We start from the raw sequence: 21,771 nt of genomic DNA, 5'->3' as shown, positions 1-21,771 counted from the left end.
GGCGTATACGTTTTCTCCTTATCCGCCTCTTTCTCCCTTATTGCAGTCATTCGACGTCGCTCCAGTGGCGTTAGCGCACGTCGCGTATGTGTGGAATTATGTGGAAAGAAGGAACATTCCTCGTTTTATCAGGTAGAGAAGTGAAACAGCTTTTTGTTCGTTTGGTTGACATGTTTCTAATTTCATTTCCAATGTTTGAATTTTAGAACTCTCTTCCGAGAGTTTTAACTTTAGAGACGCAGGAGCAAAATCGGCTCCGTCGTCAGTGATACCTACGACCGATCATAAAGCAACGTTACTGTAATTGTCAATGCACAAGTTTTTATCTTTTTAGAAGAAAGAACGGATTTACCGTAGAAACATACATAATGTATCAAATTATCGAATACTTTGTATTTATATACAGAGATATTGGGATGTCGAAGTTGCAGACTGCGAGTGGGAGGTATCATTTTATTTACGGGGTAGGTGTGAACGAGAGATTCATCGGTGACAATTGGCTGCCGGATATCGCGTCCGTACGCGCTGTCTGCTCGATCACGGGATCCGTTTCGTTCATGTCATCCACCTGAAATAAAGTCATGAGATCGAATCGCAATTTGCCCGAGAAGATCATCACTTCTACTCACCACCATGGATGTTTCTTCCACTTTTGCTCTCTTCTCAGCGATTGTCCTTAGCAGCACCTTCGCCTCCTCCTTCGTCTCGTCAAACTGAAGACATTTCTGCGCGTAATGATTAGCTTGATCCAATTGTTCTCTTTTCAAGTGATACTGCGTGAGGTATATATACGCGTGACTCAACTCCTTCCTGTCGACGTTCCGGTATTCATCCACTACGAAGTCCGTATAAGCTGCAGCTGCATGATCGTTTTCTCCCAATTTCTCATACAATCTAATTAATAGTGATCATGATAACAATGAAGGCGACGTTAATTGATGGTTAATTGAACCTTCGGGATCGAATGTCTTCGAACGTAAGAACTGAATAGAAATTTATGTCGATACATACGTTGCTAACTTTAACAGCGCCATGCCTTCTATATCGCCCACATTGCATGCCTTGTAATAACACTTGAGCGCCTCTGGTGTCTTTTCCTGCTTCTCGTACGCTTCACCCAAGGCCAAGACCATTCTACTATCGTGGGGTCTCAAGAGCTGAGCTTGTTTGTAATAGTAAAGTCCATAAAACGGCATTTTCAAGATTTCATACGTCTGACCCAAGCCGTACCACGCTCTATAATCTCGTCTATTCACCTCTATAAAGTTGTGCAGCAGATATAAATAGAGAATACGTTGCCACATCAATGACACAAGCGATTAATTCTCAAAGATCTTACCAATTGCTTGCCTGTAACTGTGGATAGCGCCATTGGTATTCTTCATTTCCATAAATTCGTGTCCTAATAACGTCCAAGCCGATAGATACTGCGGATTCATTTTCAGTGCCCTGTGAAAATACATCACTGCCTTTTGATGATCAGCTCTTAAACTGTAATAATTTCCTAAAAGAAAAAAAAGGAGACGAATATATTAGTCTATCTTGTAAAGTATACTCTTCCTATATTTTTGAAAAAGGACATGAACTCACCTACTATACAACAAGTTTCCAACCTATACTTATCTATCTCAGTAGCTCTGTGTGCTAAATATGCTAATTCAACTTTCATCTCCTTCACATAAAGCAGATTCGAATATGTATCCATATTATCAAGGCAATAAGGATCTTCCTCTATTATTCTTTTAAAAGTTTCCATTGCAGCATCAACATCTGAAATAGATATTTTTGCAAAATAGTTATAATTAAATAATCTATATAATGCTGTAAAATGCTAGAGATAAATTTAAAATTTTCTTGACAAAAATTGTGAGCAAAAAGTGTTTACTTTAAATATCAAGTTGAACTGACCTCTCCTATAATGCATCGCTATTGCAGTTTGAGCTAGTACGTAACAATTTTTTTGAAAGCCCATTGACTGCAGTTCACAATACAATGCCAAACCTTCATCTATGAGTTGCAGTTCTAAGTACATATGCGCCATAAAAAAGTACTTCATCCAATGATTTGGCAGACACAAGTTTTCCAGTTTCTCCCTGTCTGTGATCAAAGCAGCTAACTCCAGCCATGTACCCCAATGCATAGGTTCCTTGTGTATAGATTCTACTAAAACATCAGTCGCTTCTTTGGTGAGTTGCAGTTTCTTTAAGGTTACACCAAAGAGATATAAACTATAGCCATCTAGCTTGGAGGCCAAATGATCTTTTCTCAGATCGGCGCAAAGCAATTTGAGACTGTCATTTTTCATAGGATCTGGTGGCACATCAGTCATGTCATCTATTTTCTTCTTCTCTCCTGACAAATAACGTGAATACAAATGTAGAAATCTAACTTTTGGGGTTGTACAATCTTTTGTGAAGTACGCAGCTCTATCATATTCTTTTAAGTCGAAATATGTTTTAGCTAATGTATAGGTATCTTCCTCTTCATTTATCTCTAGTGACTTGATATCTGTAGTTAGGTCTTGTAAGTCCAATTTGACATTTTTCAAGGAATAATTCAATTCTGCTAACCTATAACAGACGTAAACACAACGTTGTAAGTATCCGAAAAGTTGCACAAATAAAGAAAATAACAATATATTTTTACGAATTTCAGTAGAATTTCGCGTACCATTTGGTAGTATATCGTAAACCACGTTGGGAACACTCATTTATCGCGTGCAAAAGATCCGTCTTAACCACCTTAATATCGAACTTTGCAGACTCTTCCATTGTCACGCTCTTCTGAACTTTTTTATGTCATATCATTTATGAAATCAATCGTGTGTTTGCAGAAATATTGCATACACCCTAAGGAATAAATTTTCATTTGATTATCACTTTTCTGCAACCACCATTCGTAATACCGGCGCTCGATATTTACAATAGGTCGATTTCTTTAGTTGCACTTACTGCACTTTATTCCAATCTTCTTTTTCTTTCTTTTCTCTTGTAATACACCAATGTATAGGCCTGTTTGTTTTCAAACAACTTCTGCACCAGTGCAATAAGTTAGAGTAAAACAAATATACTTTCTCTTACTTTAACTTATAGTGTGCGCTTCAGAAATTCTTCGAAATCAAACAGATTTTATATTTGCTTTACATTTAAATGCAGAAAGTATAATGTATCGTAAATAAAAAGTAAATATCTCAAATCATACATCATATACTTTAGCAATGAGGTTAGGCGACGTCAAGTTAGGTTAGGTACGCCAATAATTGTCGAACGCCATCTGCGTACGGTAAAGGACGGATTATGAATACGGAAGAATCACTATTCCAAGTCGCACGAGCGAAGACACACTATCTTCGACGATGTCTACATATAAGCTAATCTCATGGGTGAGAACGATCACTTATAAGATAAATTCGTGAATTTTTTATAAAAATCAATTCCGTCGCGCGAATACATCACGTGTAGTAAACTGCTTGCACATATCCACCATGTATTACAAGGAACAAATAGATCGTGACTCATACAGCGATTCAGTCGCCCACGTGACTGCTTTGGTGGACACTGAAGGTCTCTATAAGTGGATTTACATAACTACATAAAGCACATACATGAAAAAATTAAGAAATAAGTACAACCGACGAGATATTAAAGACAGTCATCCCTCAATTAATTTTCGTTCTCGTAAAAAGACCTCGAGGTAATTGAAGAAAAGTGACATTATCGACTATTTTTAGCTATCCGTCATAAATATTTAGATATTCAGTGTGTAATAAAGTATTATGTTTTATAATTTGCAACTATCTTAATATGTTTTATCTTATGTATATACACTTGCGATAAAATATATTGAATATTTTTATGAAAGTGCATTTCTGTAGTCATTATCTACACTGATTTTACACATTTGTGTCGACAAATCAGTCCAGGAGGTCCTTAAATTTTCTATATAAATGCAAAATCCCATAAGATCAACGACCTTTAACATTACCTTGTCGGTGCTAATGCAAAGAACCATACTGTAACTTTTTGTTGAATGAATGTGCACATCTCGAAATCCTAGTTTTAATGGCGGATTCTTCTCGACGAATTTGAAATGGATTGTTCCTCAGTTGAAATGTAACTGTAAATAATTTTCTTATTGTTCGTAAAAAAAATTTGCTCTTTCAAATATTCCACTTAAGGTAGAAAATCAAAGATATTCTCCGATCTATAAAATATCGATTTGCCCTCGAGAAAAACATTTCATATGAGGAAAATTTATTTCACGCTTTTGTTGAATATTTTTATAATATTCTCGCAAAGAATCATCTCACTGGAATGACAGCGACACGCATACTTCGAGATAGTTTCACGATTCAAAAAAGCGAGGAATGAAATCGTATATATACGCCCTGATGAAAACATTTTACTGAAAATCTCTTTGAATTTACGTTCATAAAATTCATTAAAATTCTCATTAAAATTATTCAAAATTAATTAAAATTCATTAAAATTCATAAAATTTATTTTATTGTTATATAAAAATAATTTTATGAATTTTAATAAATCTTAATGAATTCTACGAATGTTTATGAATCTTAATGAAAGGGGTCAACTGAGAGAGATTTTCAGTAAATATTTAAATAGATTATTTCCATCAGGACGTATCTCCCAGTCCGGCACTTTGCCGGGTGAGAAACTCTGGCCAAGAGGACGGAAAATTCGTGAAATTCAAACGTTCAAAATACAAGCCTTCAAGAATTTGACAGAGACTTTTTGCAGGGTGCAAACTCGCACGGTCAACTGGGACAAGGTGTGTCATCCGAACAATGCCTCTTACCTCAAGAGATCGATTTATCCGAATGCGGCCTCAAGCCGGAATCGGCGAGGAAAATCGTTGGTGGTGGCGGACACACGTTGATACTGGACACAGAAGGTCGAGTTTACTCCTGCGGACGAAACGACAAAGGACAAACTGGAATCTCAGATTCGGAGCTAACGAATATTCTAACGTTTCGGAGACTTCCTCTCGACAATAAGACAATAGTCGACGTATGCTGCGGATGGGACAGTTCCGCGGCATTGACGAACGACGGTGACTTGTACCTTTGGGGTTCCAATCGTTACGGACAGCTGGGCGACGACCCGTCAACTCATTCGTCGACTTCGTTGCCTATACGTACCATTCGGTCGGGAAAAGTTAGACGCGTTTCCATGGGTTTGCGGCACACCGCTGCGGTAACGGATAATGGTAACGTTTTAGTTTGCGGGGCGAACAGCAAAGGACAATTGGGTCTAACTAATGCGGAGAACAAGCAGTCTCGTGACGCTCGGCATTGTTTCACCGCAAGTATGACAGACTGTCGCATTATTCTTATCCTGTAGAAGATATAAGTACATAGTAGAAGACATAAAAAGATCTCTGATATATTGTTATTAGAGAATATGGCACGTTTTATATATTTATATATTAATTGGAGAAATAAGTGGCATGAAAATAAATCTGGTGAACTATAGAATAAAATTCTATCGTTCTATCGTTTTCTGTCGTTTTAAATATGGATTTTGGTGTGTAAATTCACAAATATGAATAGTATTCTATCGTATACAATAGAATACAATAGATAGCGATAGAATTTCTATCGTTAGTTTCCTATAGAATACAAAATTGTGTATAACCAGATAAAATACGATAAAATACAATAGGATAGCTGTATCGTTCTCGCTCGTAAGTTCAGATATAAATCCTATCGTATTTTATCGTATTTTATCTGGTTATTCACGATTTATCGTATTTTATCTGGTTATACACGATTTTGTATTCTATAGGAAACTAACGATAGAAATTCTATCGCTATCTATTGTATTCTATTGTATACGATAGAATACTATTATTATACAATTTTGCATCCCTGGTAAAAAAAGTTTATAGAGAACGATAAAATAAAATTATCATTTTCTATCGTTTTGAATATGAATTTTAGTTCGTGAATTTACAAAATGTGAATAGTATTCTATCGTATACAATAAAATACAATAGATAGTGATAGAATTTCTATCGTTAGTTTCCTATAGAATACAAAATCGTGTAAAATAAGATAAAATACGATAAATTGTGTATAACCAGATAAAATACGATAAAATACGGTAGGATTTATATCTGAACTTACGAGCGAGAACGATACAGCTATCCTATTGTATTTTATCGTATCTTATCTGGTTATACACAATTTTGTATTCTATAGGAAACTCTAACGATAGAAATTCTATCACTATTTATTGTATTCTATTGTATACGATAGAATACTATTCACATTTGTGAATTTACACACCAAAATCCATATTTAAAACGACAGAAAACGATAGAACAATAGAATTTTATTCTATAGTTCTCTATAAACTTTTTTTTTACCAAGAATGTTATGTCTTAATTGAAATACGGTCAAACAGTTCCAGGATTGATGGATGTAGAAGATGTCGCGTGTGGCGAGCATCACACCGTAGTCGCGAGACTGCACGGAGGCGTGTACGCCACGTATTTCTTCGGCGACAACAAGCACGGACAGGCAGGACTCGATCCTCGGGAATACATGCGAATCTGTTCCGCACACCATTCAGTGTATTGCGATTTACGACTCGGCGCGCCGATTCACATCCACGCAGGGTGGAGTCACACAAATATCTTGAACGGTATTCTTTGATTAATTGCGAATATGTTCTGCTTCCAGGGGATTTTCATTTGAGGCTTGATTGCAAATAGATTTGAAATTTACTATTCCGACTGATATATACAATTGAGTATTGTTTATTTAAACAGACTTTATATGCATCGTAGATGGCGTCGTTTATTCATGGGGAAGAAATAGTTACGGTCAACTAGGTCGCGGGAAATTAGAGGAAACGGGATGTGGTTTCTGGAAAATGCAACGTGTGGAGAATCTCCCGAGAATCGTTCAACTTTCAGTCGGATCGGAGCATAACGTCGCCTTAGCCGGTAAATTGTCGAGCACGATAGATATACAAATATATTTGTAATTAATTATGTTAGAAGATACGACAGATAATGAAATATGTCAAATTTAATGTCACAGAGGGTGGAGCGATATTCTGCTGGGGCTGGAACGAGCATGGGAACTGCGGTAACGGGAACACGAAAGACGTTCTGTTACCGGAACCTCTATCACTTCCACACGATTTTATCGGCGTTCTCGTCGGTTCTGGCGCGGGACATTCTTTCGCTGTAATAAAAAATATTACCTGATCGCAGTAGTATAATATAAATTCACTCTAGATAACTTTTGACTAATTTTTCCTTACACCAGAAAATCTCGTATAAATTTCGTAAAATTTATACGAGATATATCTATATATCTATAAATATTATCGCATTAATAAGTCGTACAAATTACACAAAACATCTTCTGAGAATCTACCTGTAAGAAGAAAATAAGAAAAATATACAGCAACACACATGCAGAAGGGTTTAGCATTTCGAACGAATGAACGGCGTAATTGAAAGCCATACACTCGACCTCCTGCACAGTTAGCCCGAAGGGACTATAGAAAGCGCGACATAACTTCACCAGCAACGGTTCACCACCACCTGTCAGTAGGCAGGCAACTGTCACCGTCCGTATACAGGAGAACAGACGATCGAAGGTGTTCCCAGTTTTACAAGAGATATCGCGCTTCGTATCTAGTAATTCATGGAATACTTCATTGAAGAATAAGAAGAAATGCTTCGAATACGCTCGCAAAGCAGCGTGTGGTAAGTCGAGTCTATGTAAATACCTGGTTTCTACTTCGCGAGCAGTTTCGTTTGACAGCATATTCGCGAAAGGATACCTCTTTTAAACGAATCTCTTTTGTTTCTTTCAGCGAGCAAGAAGCCAAGTTCGTCCAGGATCGTATAACGGGTGTAGAGAAGCACTTCGCCGAGCTATGCACAATATTCGCAGCGTTCACCAGGAAAACAGCCAGGTGCGTTTCTCCGCCGGACGACGACAATGATTATCGCTCATAACATTACCGTATTCCTCTATCTGGAACTTCGAATCGATTTTATTTTCCGAAAAATTGTATTTGCAGATTTTCCGTCGTGTGTTTATTTTTAGTTTCTATTCTCGAAATACTTCCTCCAACATTTTTATCTTCACGTTCCCGAAAGATACGGAGAAATATGGCTGGGCGAATACTCGTGAGCGGAAGCGTATATCGATTATTTTCGTCGGCACGGCATGCACGAACCTTTTATTATCTCGGTCGCTCCGGCAACGACGGATTCGATTTCACTTTTCAGATATCCATTTGTTGTTTTTTTCAGACTACGCGACAAAGGCGACGAGCTGGCTAAGATAATACATATCTATGCCGACTCGGAGACTGTGAATCGATCTTTGAGTACCGGACTCACCAACTTCTCCGAGACATTATCGGTCATAGGTGATTATAGGTGAGTAAATTACTTTCTTACATACATAGGAAAATGCATACTTCATTTAAATAAATGTTACTTGTTTCAAATAATTTATAAGCTTACATATCTGCAAATCAGCAATTATAGCTTACATATCTGCAAATCTATCATAAGTTCATTGCAAGCATTAAATTTACTCAAAATATCCTTTGAATCTCAGTATATTTAGCCTTTCAATCAAAGATATTAAATTAAAAGAAAAATTCAATTTGCTCGACATAGAATCGAACCAATTTTCTCTTGAATAGAATCTTATAATAGTGTTGTAAAGAGAACAAATCCTTCTTTTGAGAAGGACATGACAATGAACTTTTCTAAAATTTGTGTGTGGTAAGTATATTTTAAAACTATATTATCAAGAAAATATTCTTTAAGAAAAAGAAAGTTAGGAAAGGCTTTGATGAACAAACAAATAAGATAATAAATGGATCAAGCTTTTATATAATAAAATATGAAATAATTATATTTATTATAAGAATTAAATTCAGAAATGTAATGTAAATCTAACGCGATAGTTCATACGTTTCGACTATTGCGTTAGATTCACATTATATTTCTAGATTTGATTTTTATAGTAAATATAATTGTTTCATAAAAAATATTCTTTGTTGAAAATAATCATTAGTTGAAAAAAGGAAAGTAAATTGAGTAAGCTCTTTTCTTAGTAGCAGAATGATATTTTTCTATGTGTGCTGTTGTACTTCGCTCAAGCATTGATTCAAATTGCTACTCAAAATCGTTACTTTATCGCACTACAGAGATGCAGAAGTGCAAAGATTGGACGCGAAAGTGGTCGCTCCCCTTTCGCAGTATGCGACGATTTGTAAACACGCTCGCGACGACGTCAAGAACACCTTTTCGGCGCGCGACAGGGAACTCGCGAGGCGAAGGCACTTGGACAAAGTCCGGGAGAGGAACCCTAGGAACCGTCAAATGATAGTATCCTTACTATCGAAAATCGTAGAATAAGTTCGATTTTAATCGTAAATGAACGGCTCATTCGTCTCTGGCTAGTTTCTTCGTGCGAGTAGGTAAAAGTCCTTAATTGCAAAAGAATACTAGTCGCAAGCGGAGTCGGAGCTGATGAAAGCATCCGTCGAGGTGTCTCGAGTGGTGAAAGGATTGGAGGAGCAGATCGACTCGTTCGAGCGACGAAAGTTACACGATCTAAAGTCCATATTGTTGGACTTCGTCACGGTGGAGCTGAGCTTTCACACGAAAGCGCTCGAACTTTTGACCAAGGCGTATCAGGACGTCGCGGCTATCGACGAGATTAAAGATCTCGAGGTAAGATAGGAGATATCCACGATCTTATGATAATCAAACAGAACCCATGAAATTCGTGAGCTTGCAGCAGATACTACAGATTTTCCGTGACATTTTAATCTTTCCGCGTAATCCTCTTCGAGATAAGCGGTACCTTGTATAACTGTATTACACCCGTACAATATCCGTGCAAGTGCAGTCAACATTATTTATTCTTTGACGTGCAGGACTTTCAAATCATGAGAGGAGACATGAATGGGGTAAATCCACCTTAGATTGATATCTTATCACGCGATTTAATGTTTCTATAAATAACTTCTCGCTATCATCAAGCGTAATGTTGCGCGAATTTTAATTATTTCCTAAATAAAAAAATTGTTTTCATTACTTCGTTATCCAGGAATTCAGGGAGGTGATGCGAGTTTCCGACTCCGTCGCAAGACTGGACACAGTGGGCAGAACTTCTTTTCGACAAGCCTACTCGTTAACGAACTTGGCTAGCCGATTCATATCTTCTCCCATGACGTCGCAAAAATCGGCTAACCGAGGAGCCGAGTCCGCTGTAAGTAGTCAGTTCTAATCTCTGTTCTTGAAAATTGTCGAAATCTCACGAACTTCACGAAACCTCGCGAGCGCAAACCACTGCTCTATCTTGTATTTAGTGGGTTTTACTGCGATGAATTCTTCCAGGATTCCGTACGAACAGGCTTCACAAATTCGTCCGAATCGGTTCAAGTGGAAGAATACGCCGACAGCACGGAAGAAACGGAATCGGAATCAATTCAAGACAAGCCTGTGAGAACTAGGCATAAATCCATGTAATCTTTAATTGCTCCTTTAACTCCTTGCCTTCCTATCCTTCTAGAGAACATTGTCGGGGCATCTCGGATATAAAGTAAAGAAACGTTTCGTAATCAAACCGGTTCCAGCAATTCCTACATACAAGAAGTCCTTAATATCGTCAATTATTTATCCTCATTATCTACCTCCTAAACTGAATCAGACAAAGTGATTTTTGTACACTTTACCATATATTTCTCTCTTACTTAAAGAATATTCATTATGTTGTATGCTATGTGTGTATATATATACTAATTTAGATATTTATAAATGCACAAAATTATCTCTAATAAGATCAAATGCAGCGAAATATCTTATCACAAAGAAGGGGATATTATAACTGTTCCTATATATAAAGATTGATATTGAGAAACATCATAATTTACATTTTATTGCAACTACACAATCACTGTTTACTTGATGCTTCAATCAGCACTGTGATAAAGATTATATTTGTGTAGAATAATATGAAAATACATTTATAAAAAAGTGTAAGTTTATTTATATTGTAACAAAAAGATCTGCTTATCTCTCTCTGCCTTTCTCACACTGTGTCCATATAAATACTCGTCTTACGAGATAAGTTATATGATATATGGATATCTTAAATATTTCAGATGAGTGGTCACTTATTTGTATTTAACATTTTAAAAGAAGGATGAGCTTATTTATCACCACCTTCGACTCCTGCTTGCGTCATTAGGTCTGCGATATTCTTTTCCAGATCGTCTATTCTGCTCCCCATTTCATCTATTATTTCTTATTAAGGATCTAATGATATCAAACTTGCCATTATATTAGTGGATAAGTCACTCAAACTCACACGCATCAAAACACATATGATTATTTGCACAATTGCTCTAAAATTATTGAGATATATCTACACGGACGTTCCTCGACCTAATACTTTATATAATTAATATCACTATCACACACGGTCTTTTAGGTTATGTTAGCTACCAAAAAGGATATTTCTCCCTATGATTTGGTCGGACATCGTTTGAAACTTGTCCTGCATGTTCTGCAGCAGCGTTTGCACCTGCAAGCCAAGAGGGTCGGTCACACCGAAAATCCCCGAGCGCGTCGTTTGACAGAACGCGTTTTGTAGATGAGAAAAAGAACGGAAAGTAAGAGAGAAAAAATCACAAACTCACATATTGCGTCAACTCCTGCATGTTCTTCGGGTCGGTGCTGTTACCCATTCCATAACTGTCCACGTCCTCGCCTTTGTGTTCCTGCTTGATATCGGCCATTCTTACAACAACGTCCTACAACGAAGGAACCCTCGTTAAACTGCTCCGATTTCTACGTCGCAATGGAACTCGCGAGCGGACGGGCGCGTGCGACGTGACGCGATGTCTCCGTCGTCTCCGTTTGCTAATGCTCCTATATTTTCGCGACGGTGACGGATGGAGCTAGGTACCGCATTGATTGATCCAACAACTTCGTTTCCAACTGTCGACCCTCTTGTTCGCGAGACGAATGCGCTTTTGACCCTGACGCGCCGGACGTTGCGCTACAAAATCGACACACTGTGTCATCGTTTGCTCTTGGTCGATCTCTTGCAATGAAAAAAAAAGGGAAAAAGGAGATATACCGAAAGATTTCATAGAAAAGATGGCTTTAGGGTTTTTGAGAAATAACTCTACGAAGACATTTTAACTTGGAGAAGACATCTTTGAGGAGGAACATCAGAGGAAAAGGTCTTTTAGGCGTGTAATGTTTATGCTTCTCTAAATAATTATAAAGTCTTATTGTCCCCCTCCCCCTGATTGAAATGTACACGACACGGTACATGATGACAAATGCTTGTGTATATATCGCGTTCCTCTCTCATTCAAGTGTTTATACTTGAATGAGTATACTCAGACAACACAGATTTCCAAGACACGTCCAAGACATCTCCAGGATATTGCGCTCTTGGATTTGTGTTGTTTGGAGACAATAAAAGAAAGAGATATAATACGCGCGCTTATATAGACGATCTAACATATTTATCGAATGCAATGACGAAGACAATGAGACGCAGTTAAACTCAGTCATGCTTACGAAAGCGCGCCGATAAACTCTGTGATGATAATTTTTCTAACCCCACATTCGCGTCACTTCGACTGACTACTATTGGCTACTGCCTATGGTCTGTGCTGCCCTTCCATGAACGTGCAATTAGTGCGTGCAATCAGCTGATAATGTTGCACGCGTATATTCGATATCGCCAAAAGTTCTTGTCCGCAGTTTGACATTCTCTAAATCGATCATGTATTTTTCCATTGTCGATAAGTCAAGTTGCAAATTACTCTCGACTCAGTTAATGACCCGTGCTGAAGAGTAAATTTATTTAATTACACGGACTACACAAGCGAATACGTAAAGCATTTATTTCTTTGTTTTTGACGAAGCGAAAATATATTTAGTGGAGAACATTGAGTGACGAACCTTTGACCTGGAAGCGATTAACTTCAGACGTAAAACGTACACGATGTCGATTGTACAACAGTGAGACGTCAGCAGTGTGAATCGTCAGACAGACACGCGGTAGAATGTTTTCATTCTTGCGAGCGCGAGTATAAAGCTCCATTGCTTAGGAAATTATTCGACAGTTTTATTCGTTAAGTTGTTATTGCATCACGTGAAGTATTCCTCGCACGAGTGCAGTTCTAATACCGTGGCTACGACGAACAATGCGCCTGGTGGTGCTCCTAAGTGCGACGATTGTTCTTTCGCTCTCCGTGCAAGCCGCGAGATCCTGGCGCTCGAGGATCAAACAGAGATCGCCTGTTATTTTCAGTGAGTTATTTGGATCGTATCTCATGCCGAAGAGGCATTGCTCAACGCGCATCATTTGTTATTCTGACTTCTGAGCACGTTTTAAAGATCGCAAGTAACTTTCTGTAATTATACATAATGATATGGTGGCTTCACATGTTTTCTTTTGCTCTTTTTCTTAATTATGCAAATACGAATCTGTAAAGATAAGAATTAAAAATATTATTTATTGAGAGATGCAATTGAGAAGAAAGAGACTGTTTACAAAAGCAAAAATGATACAGTTCCAGGTGATGGCGGCAGTCAGGTTGAGGCAAAGATTAACAAACCATCAGTGGTACACTACATCTGTGAAAAAATATCTTCTGATTATTTTAACCTTTGGTTAAACATGGAACTGCTTGTACCTGTTGTGATAGATTGCTTTGTACGATCTTTAATCTGTCTTGCATCTGCATTCTTGGTTTCCTGTTTCTCTCAATAACCTAATGCTAAAGTCTGATTTATTACAGATTGATAATTTAAAGTTAAATTATGACAATGTAACGAGAACTACTAGTAATCAGCCTGGAGTGGATATAAAGATACCAGGATGGGGTGATCCTTTTGTAGTTGAATACATAGATCCAAGTAAAGCCTCACCAGGCTCATACTACAAAGATATTGGAAATATGTTGGTAAATGAGTTAGGATACGTCAGAAACCTATCACTACGTGGTGCACCTTATGATTTTAGAAAAGGACCTAGTATGTACAAAGAAGGGAGACTAATAAATGTCTCAGACATTTTATATTTACAGTACTTGACAATATATATTTTAAGGGATTATATTACAAATTTACCGAAATAAAGACTGAATTTCAGGTGAGAATGAGCAATTCTTTAGTGACCTGAAAACTCTAGTCGAAGAAACATATATAATGAATAATAATGTGCCAGTTACATTAGTGGCTCACAGTATGGGTGGACCTATGACTCTAATAATGTTGCAACGTCAGAGTCAGAAATGGAAGGATAAATATATCAATAGCTTTATCACACTTAGTGCAGTATGGGCAGGATCTATGAAAGCTGTCAAAGTCTTTGCTATTGGTAAGTATCTAGAATCATTTAAAACTAGCACTCTCTTTAAAACGACAGTGTTATCTATATTACATTCCATTTAAAACTATTGTTGTCTTTATAAGAAACATGTGTTATCTACTTTATTTTGGATGTTTGATAAGTGAATCCAAAATATCCAAAGTATGGCATTAAAAAAAAAAGGAAATTTTCTGCTGTTATTTTTAATTGTAAAATATAATTAATGTTACATTCAATACAGGAGATAATTTAGGTGCATATTTTCTGAGTGAAAGTACATTAAAAAATGAACAGATAACAAGTCCAAGTTTAGGATGGTTGTTACCCTCAAAATTATTTTGGAAAGATACTGAAATTTTGGTGCAATCGGAACAAAAAAATTACACCATGAGTAATTTGCAGCAGTATTTAATGTATGATAGATCATTTACATAATTATTACCTCTACTGTAAATCCGTTTCTTCTTTTTCCACTAACAAATATTTTTATCTCACAGAGATATAGGTGTTCCTAATGCTTGGGAATTCAGGAAGGATAACGAGAAGTATCAATTGGATTTTACAGCACCAGGTGTAGAAGTACATTGTTTATATGGCAGCAAAGTGGATACTGTGGAAAAGTTTGTATATTATTTTTTAAGCAACATAGAGAGCTTTTAAATTTAAGTATACACTAACATTATAAGAGTCTTCAAAATTGATTATTTCTGTACAGGTTGTATTATAAGCCAGGTGTAGCAATAGATGGTTATCCTCAATTAATTTTTGGAGATGGAGATGGAACTGTAAACATAAGGAGTCTAGAAGCATGCAAACTGTGGCAGAAATCACAGAAACAGAAAATTTACACTAAAGATTTCCCGAAAGTAGATCATATTAAAATTTTAAAAGATCCCAGTATCTTAACATACATCAAAACGGTTTTAAAAGTCTGATATAATTTTTAATGAAAACAATTGCATGGTAAAATATAAAAAAGTATATATCAAGTAACGTTATAAGTTTAAAATTCTTTATTTCGCAATTTTAGAATAAAGTAATATTTAACAAAACAAAAATAATGTATCATAAAAAATAAGTAATTTCATGGATTTTAATCACTCGTCGATTGAAAATATAATATCGTAATTAAAAATATATTTTTATTAACTATATAGTTCATTAAAATATATCACATTACACAACAACATACCGACAAATATCAATTGGATTATAAAGTAGTGCAGTTGCAAAAAACATTTTGTAAATGTTAATATTTGCTTATTGACTGGCCATATTGATTATATAAGTATTTATAATATTATTTTCTCCTTAGTTTTTCATATTTAGTATATATATATATATATACATATATACACACATCACTAATTTTTATGTTTCATTAACTGCTTGATCTCATATAAAACAAAAAGTGATCACTGAACATGACTAGTAATTTATTCTATAAAGTAGTAATATTTCATAGGAAATAGTTTTATGCTGTACAATATTTTATAGTGGTAATACATCACACAATTATAATAATAATATTAAAATCCCAATTTCACAGTTTACAAGTCATAAATTTCTTTCTATTGTAAACATATATTCCATATTCTTACGATAATTCCTAATTAGTGAGATGAACAATTTTAACAATATAGAATAATTTAAAAAATAAAAGGATAGAAACTTTCATTATATATGATTCTAATATCTTGATATTTAAATATACAATTGCATATCTTTGTATAAATAAATCGAAGAATATGGAATCATAATAAAATATATAAGAGAGTATATACTAAAAGGTGTTCCTATAGAATTATATTTATGTACAAAACGACGAACCACAAATATTAAGTGCAAAATTTACAAGCATTGATATTAATATTGGTAACTAATAGAGATATCAATACTGGTAACTATTGTACAGCCAAACTATGTGTAACTAAATATTTTTAAGATGAAAATATGTAAATTATTATAAATAAAAAGAAGTTATAAAAGGTGGTAATAAATAAATATTGTTAAAAACAATTCACTTTTATTAACGATTGTAATGATTAATTGCTCTAATTTTTCTTTTCAGGTTTAATTAAATACATAAAGTCCTTTCATCACAGGAATTGTAACAAATACATAAAGTCCTTTCATCAATGCAATTTTAACTTATATACACATATTACGTATATGAAATTTTCTCACATATCTTATTCAAAGTTATTCAACACCTTAATTTCATATTCGAACTTGTAGCAATTTTTGAGTATTTAAAATTGCTGCATTTCTACAAACTTGCATATATTTGTGATTCTCTTAATTTTTTAACCCTTTCACTGCTATCAGCATCTATAAGCGTTTAAGAAAAATCGTTTATAGATACACATATTTCTATGGACACTCAGCAAATATCACTCATGATACGCATTCGATATCTACAGACTCTTGACCTTTTTGTAATAAGAAAAGTATATTTGTACACAATCTCGGCTATGTATTAAAAGTCTATCGCATAAACTGTGCATTCTGTGTCCGAATTCTCCGCAGTGTAAAGGTTAACATAAATATATCCACAAAAAATTCAAGTCAACCTCCAAAGAACACAGCATAAAGGCAGCATAGGAATGCACAAAGTTCTGACTCACATCTTCTGGAACAGATTTGCTCAAACATCGATAACCAAACCATTCAATTATATTCCTAGCAACACATATTTCATTCGCGTCCATTACTTTGGTAAAGTTTGCTTACTGAATGACTTAACATTTTTAAATCTTCTCTCAGTGACATATCAAAGATGTGCCAAGGTTTTAACTTTACAAAAAATGTTAAAAATTTTACTTTCACGATTAGTGAAAGATTTCTCTTAACGTCAGTTGATTCCCGAGGTTTTTATGAAAGCGTATAATCCCAAAGCTAAAATGGTCACAACAGTGATAGTTTTGTAACTTTTGATACGATAAGATATTCGTGGTTTCGACAGAGCAACTTTTAACTTTCGTTGTCTTTCCCTCTCTTGACGACTTGCTTCTGCTAACGCCTTCCATTCTTGCTCCTTAATTTTCCTTTTGTGATCATAATCCTTGACGTCGTTACTGATAGATTCGGGAGGGTATTGTCGATACAAGTTGCTTGCTTCCATCAAAAGTGTTTCAAATGGCAAGTCATCAGGTAACTGAAGAGAAACATAGATTCAGAATAATTTTATTAAATGTTCTATTATGCACAGGTAATAATTTCTTTTATGATCATACTTACTGTGCATAATACTTTATGTGTGTGTCCCATATCAGGAGTAGTATTGAAAATTTCAGTGGCTCTATGTGCAACAATTACTGTACTTAAATAGAGAGGCATAAGGGGAGGACTGCCAAGAAAATAATCAAATAATCTGTGTAATAACTTTCTATTTTCCGCATACTTGTGTGCATACCATGTTGTGTATTCAGCCAGGGCAAAATGTGGGAACAATTCTACACTAAAATAAACAGAAATGTTGCTATTAATATACCTTAAACTTACTGACCTTCCCTGATAAACTCACTGAATGTACAAAATAAAAAAAAAAAAATTCAATTTTCATAGAATTCATAGGTAATATTCTGTATGAATAGTATAGAAAAATTTATTGTGTTACCATATATAATAGCAACTAACTTCTCTAAATGTTCCAGTAAATTTGGATGTACTCGCTCCAACAACGCAAATATGTAAAATAATTCCTGATTAACTTTTTCCATGGTTTCTTCCATGAATCTTTCTAAGAATGCTAGTGATATTCTTTCAAGCACATACAAGCCTGCTTGTAATCCCATCACAAGTAATACAGTCGCTGCTACATCATTGTATCCCTGGTAGTAACTAAGTATGCATTATTTTATTTTGTATTACAATAAGACAGACATAATTAATAATTATATATAATTTCATAGAATTATATAATTATAATTCATAATATACAATTTATTGTTTTATATAATGAATAAAATGCACACTATTAGTGCTTGAAAATACTAACTTTAATCGGGAATGCCTGTGAAGTACCCAACACATCAGTTGTGTCAGCTGTTCTTGAAAACTCTCAGTTTCTTCTTCTGTTGCATTCTGTGAGATGTGGCTGCCGCTACGTGCTACATCTTTCAATATCTGTTGATATACTTCGTTTGGTATACAAGTATGTATAGTTTCTAATCCATTGACTGGTATAAATTCCTCTTGCACTAGTCTCAAGAGTCTTGGCCACAGAACCCTTCGTATATCATCTACAGATCATCTTTATGATTTCAAGACTTAGTTATACAAAATAAAGTTATTCTCAAGAAGGAACCATTTTGTTGGATTAAACAATGTATATCACAAAACATTGTGTGTGTGTACTCTCTACAGATTTTAATAAAATTTAACGGTATCATGTATTTTGATGCGCTTATAATACAAATATAGAAGTTAAAATTGTTTCAAATCATAAAAAGAATAATAAAACTTGTATAACCACACTTTGCAACATCAATCTGTTATCTATTCAATTGAATATAATCATTATTACATACAGTCACTTGCATAACTCTTATGCCCATACAATTACATTATATTAGAACATGTAATAATTAGTCTGTTCTTTTCAGTTGCACTGCTGCAATAAGTTAAAGTAAGATAACATATATTTGTTTCATTCTAACTTATTGCATCAGCAATGCAGCTGAAAAGAACAAACCTAAAGTCTTAAAAGTCATCTTGCGAAGTTAGAAAGTCTGTCATATGTTACGATATACATATGATCACAATTACACACTATTAAAGCAACAATTTTTACATTCACAACATGGCAGCATCAAAATACGATTATTACACACGGTTAAGAGATGACGTGTGACGCGATTAAATTCAATCAAAGGAGTCTAGGGAGCTCTTTGCATTCACGTTTCACAGTTTTCCCAGATCTCTCGTCAATAGCCCGAAACGAAATCATTGTAAGGTTCCTTGTTGATCATAACGTACTGTCATCCTCGTAAAAGTACCAGTAACGAAGCCTTCGCTGCTGCAGCCGAGTCGTCTCAGCTCACCCAGGGTGAGATTCGGATTGGCAATGCTGCCGCGGATAACGCTTATTTTGGTCTTCTCGCGACTCATTAGCAGACCGTCCGTCTCGGTCACAGTTCCATCGCTGTCATCCGAATCGTGATCGTTTCCGTCACGAATCGACACCTTGTTTTGTTTATCGGATACGACCACGTCAGCGATGTCAGGTATTCGCGGCGCGTCATCGTCATACCACGCTTTCGTAGAATCGGACAGCGTCACCAGCGCTACACTATCGCGTGACTCAATCACACCATTGTCTTTGCTCACGAAATTTATATCCGTCGCTGCGAATTTCTCACCGGATTCCGCGGTCACGATCCTCTTGCGAATCTTGTTGTTGTGGTTATGATTCTCGGCTATTGGCGACGACTTGGCGTCCGCAGCGGGTTGCACCAGAGGTTGCACCTCGTCGTTCGCGGTGGCCATTGCCTCGAGATTTCTTACGAATTCACACTGGACAGATTGTGACGTGTGCCATTACACCGACAATTTAGTTGGATGATGAAGATTCCTGAACTGACAGACCACCACACTTGACTGTGTCGAAAGTGACACGCGAATGACACATGCACCTGCGCACTGCCCACTGCGAATTGGAACTGGCGTTTCACCGGTTGTTGAGTCGTACTACTTGAAAATAAGAAAAGGTATGTTTTACTTGTCGTAAAATTATATTTTGTTCTTATTTATTAAGAACAATACATACACAGGTAAAAGAATGTTCTTACGCGTTATTCAATTGTATATGATTAGCCAAATACATCTTAGCAGAGAAAAGCCTGACGGAGGAGAGCAGCGTTTCAATGGAGAATTGAATTCTTTAGAAAGCTGTTCTCTTATTGGATATCGGACGTCGTACGTCGGACATCGGACGCGGTGTGAATCCTGAATACGGCTGATATTTTACGTGTCGTACGACAAGCTTTTTGGATACGTTCATTGGTTGACGAACAGAAAACCTAAAAATACTCTATTTACCAACCAATAAACGTAACCGAAAAGCTTGTCGTACGACACGTGAAATAGCACCCTACTGGCTCCTGCACACAGGACGCGGTAATGCTTGCCGTGCGGCGGAAGTTTGCGCGATAGCCAATCAATAAGTTGTTTTTCCGTAAGAGCTAGAAGGTTATTACGGAAAGCAGCATATTGATTGGCTATCGTGCGAACTTCCGTCGCGCGGCAAGTTTTACCGAGTCCTGTGTGCAGAAGCCATAAGGCGTTTTTTCGTTTCGTGACCATGATACTGTTTGGTGGTTGGTTTGGTCCACTTAACGCTCGCAACGCCTCGAGCAACAAAGATAGAATGACCCTCGCGGCGTTGCGAGCGTTAAGTGGACCAAACTAACCAACCAAACGCTACCGTGGTTACAAAACGAAAAAACGCCAAGCATTCTGTCCGCAAAGTGAAGCCGAAAGTTGGCAGTTCAAGACAGAGCGAGAAAGTTGGGCTGCGTTCCGTTTTACGCATATGCGCGCATTTATCTATAGTTCATGTTACATATATTGTAGGTAATGCGCGCATAATGCGTGAAACGGAACGCAACCTTGATTTGCCCCTAGTACTTTCTCATTCTATATTATTAACTGTCAAGAAGAAGAGTTCGTTTAACACTGCAAATATTTTAAAACATTAAATAAAGCAATATGATTGATCAATTCGTCGCTCTGAAGCACTTACAGCACTAAATAGAACTATTTACAGAACTAAACCTTATCCAAGAACTGCACCCGTCATAGCAACCTAACCTTTTTCATGTGACAATATCTCTCACTCTTTCTCATTATATGGTATACAGATATAGGGATTCTCAAAGCATATCCCCCCAACACCACTCCAAGTTAATATAAGAATAAAAATTAATAAGAATCAACTAAGTTGTTTGAAAGAACGATATCGTGATATAAAGCCCAGGAAGATTCCAAGGCACGTTCCAAAAATCTTAAGGTCCGAACTTGTTCGAACACGTCTGGTCGTAACGGTGGTTAGGCCGAGACTTTCATGTGACAGTAGAATGAAAACAGGATAAGAGCAATTGCTGTGATTATTTATACACAGCATAAAATATTATAAATATCAATTTTATATCAAGATAAATGAAATATACAGTTTTATTCTTTTAATTCTGCACTGCATTATATACAGGGTGTTCGGAAAGTACCGGGACGCCCGAATATCAGGAAAAATATAAGTTTTACAAAAAAATGTTTCAGACAAAAGTTGTGGCGTTTAAAAAGATGTATTTACTGATCACATCAGTTTGACCTTGGGTTGCGTAGCGAAGGTCAGGTCAAGGTCA

The 21,771-nt window shown here is 36.1% G+C and overlaps 6 protein-coding genes across 12 annotated transcripts; 3 read left to right on the top strand and 3 right to left on the bottom strand.

The window, feature by feature from the left end:
- Window positions 1-373: 373 nt before the first annotated feature.
- LOC116849790 (cell division cycle protein 23 homolog) lies at window positions 374-3,098 on the bottom strand. Its single transcript, XM_032827313.1, has 8 exons — window positions 2,952-3,098; window positions 2,671-2,849; window positions 1,909-2,570; window positions 1,591-1,770; window positions 1,340-1,504; window positions 1,012-1,258; window positions 630-894; window positions 374-568 (listed from the first exon to the last, which is right to left on the bottom strand). Exons 2-8 carry the CDS (start codon window positions 2,769-2,771, stop codon window positions 458-460), a joined length of 1,731 nt encoding a protein of 576 aa, XP_032683204.1. The 5' UTR covers window positions 2,772-2,849; window positions 2,952-3,098; the 3' UTR covers window positions 374-457.
- A 150-nt stretch (window positions 3,099-3,248) lies between these two features.
- Window positions 3,249-7,451, top strand: LOC116849865 (secretion-regulating guanine nucleotide exchange factor). The gene is made up of 5 exons (XM_032827476.1): window positions 3,249-3,382; window positions 4,758-5,325; window positions 6,426-6,665; window positions 6,811-6,969; window positions 7,067-7,451. Exons 1-5 carry the CDS (start codon window positions 3,356-3,358, stop codon window positions 7,234-7,236), a joined length of 1,164 nt encoding a protein of 387 aa, XP_032683367.1. The 5' UTR covers window positions 3,249-3,355; the 3' UTR covers window positions 7,237-7,451.
- Window positions 7,452-7,543: 92 nt separating this feature from the next.
- On the top strand, window positions 7,544-10,932 carry LOC116849871 (protein FAM92A). Of its 2 annotated transcripts, XM_032827491.1 has the most exons (8): window positions 7,592-7,743; window positions 7,854-7,955; window positions 8,299-8,427; window positions 9,210-9,390; window positions 9,514-9,738; window positions 9,945-9,977; window positions 10,118-10,279; window positions 10,408-10,932. In XM_032827491.1, exons 1-8 carry the CDS (start codon window positions 7,712-7,714, stop codon window positions 10,537-10,539), a joined length of 996 nt encoding a protein of 331 aa, XP_032683382.1. In that variant the 5' UTR covers window positions 7,592-7,711; the 3' UTR covers window positions 10,540-10,932. The 2 variants fall into 2 exon arrangements, with proteins under 2 accessions (XP_032683390.1, XP_032683382.1); XM_032827499.1 differs by lacking the exon at window positions 9,945-9,977 and having other exon boundaries at window positions 7,544-7,743.
- Window positions 10,933-11,035: 103 nt separating this feature from the next.
- LOC116849915 (heat shock factor-binding protein 1) lies at window positions 11,036-13,122 on the bottom strand. Of its 6 annotated transcripts, none has more exons than XM_032827609.1 (5): window positions 12,994-13,122; window positions 11,981-12,073; window positions 11,712-11,825; window positions 11,530-11,596; window positions 11,036-11,310 (listed from the first exon to the last, which is right to left on the bottom strand). In XM_032827609.1, the coding sequence occupies exons 3-5, from the start codon at window positions 11,808-11,810 to the stop codon at window positions 11,222-11,224; spliced, it is 255 nt and encodes an 84-aa protein (XP_032683500.1). In that variant the 5' UTR covers window positions 11,811-11,825; window positions 11,981-12,073; window positions 12,994-13,122; the 3' UTR covers window positions 11,036-11,221. The 6 variants fall into 6 exon arrangements, with proteins under 6 accessions (XP_032683500.1, XP_032683474.1, XP_032683491.1 ...); XM_032827583.1 differs by lacking the exon at window positions 12,994-13,122 and adding an exon at window positions 12,607-12,749; XM_032827600.1 differs by lacking the exon at window positions 12,994-13,122 and adding an exon at window positions 12,155-12,296.
- Window positions 13,123-13,199: 77 nt separating this feature from the next.
- Window positions 13,200-15,974, top strand: LOC116849860 (group XV phospholipase A2-like). The gene is made up of 7 exons (XM_032827465.1): window positions 13,200-13,344; window positions 13,608-13,750; window positions 13,836-14,070; window positions 14,189-14,416; window positions 14,649-14,820; window positions 14,905-15,027; window positions 15,123-15,974. The coding sequence occupies exons 1-7, from the start codon at window positions 13,239-13,241 to the stop codon at window positions 15,340-15,342; spliced, it is 1,227 nt and encodes a 408-aa protein (XP_032683356.1). The 5' UTR covers window positions 13,200-13,238; the 3' UTR covers window positions 15,343-15,974.
- Window positions 15,975-16,416: 442 nt separating this feature from the next.
- LOC116849805 (TBC1 domain family member 20) lies at window positions 16,417-19,897 on the bottom strand. Its single transcript, XM_032827361.1, has 5 exons — window positions 19,408-19,897; window positions 18,408-18,651; window positions 18,047-18,250; window positions 17,648-17,867; window positions 16,417-17,564 (listed from the first exon to the last, which is right to left on the bottom strand). The coding sequence occupies exons 1-5, from the start codon at window positions 19,895-19,897 to the stop codon at window positions 17,262-17,264; spliced, it is 1,461 nt and encodes a 486-aa protein (XP_032683252.1). The 3' UTR covers window positions 16,417-17,261.
- Between the last annotated feature and the right edge of the window lie 1,874 nt (window positions 19,898-21,771).

The sequence above is a fragment of the Odontomachus brunneus genome, unplaced genomic scaffold (assembly GCF_010583005.1).
Source record: "Odontomachus brunneus isolate Ranch 3 - 2012 unplaced genomic scaffold, Obru_v1 Obru_scaffold_005, whole genome shotgun sequence".
NCBI classification, from domain to species: domain Eukaryota; kingdom Metazoa; phylum Arthropoda; class Insecta; order Hymenoptera; family Formicidae; genus Odontomachus; species Odontomachus brunneus.
Note: the sequence above shows the minus strand (reverse complement) of the source record. Positions and strands in the feature narration are given on the sequence as shown.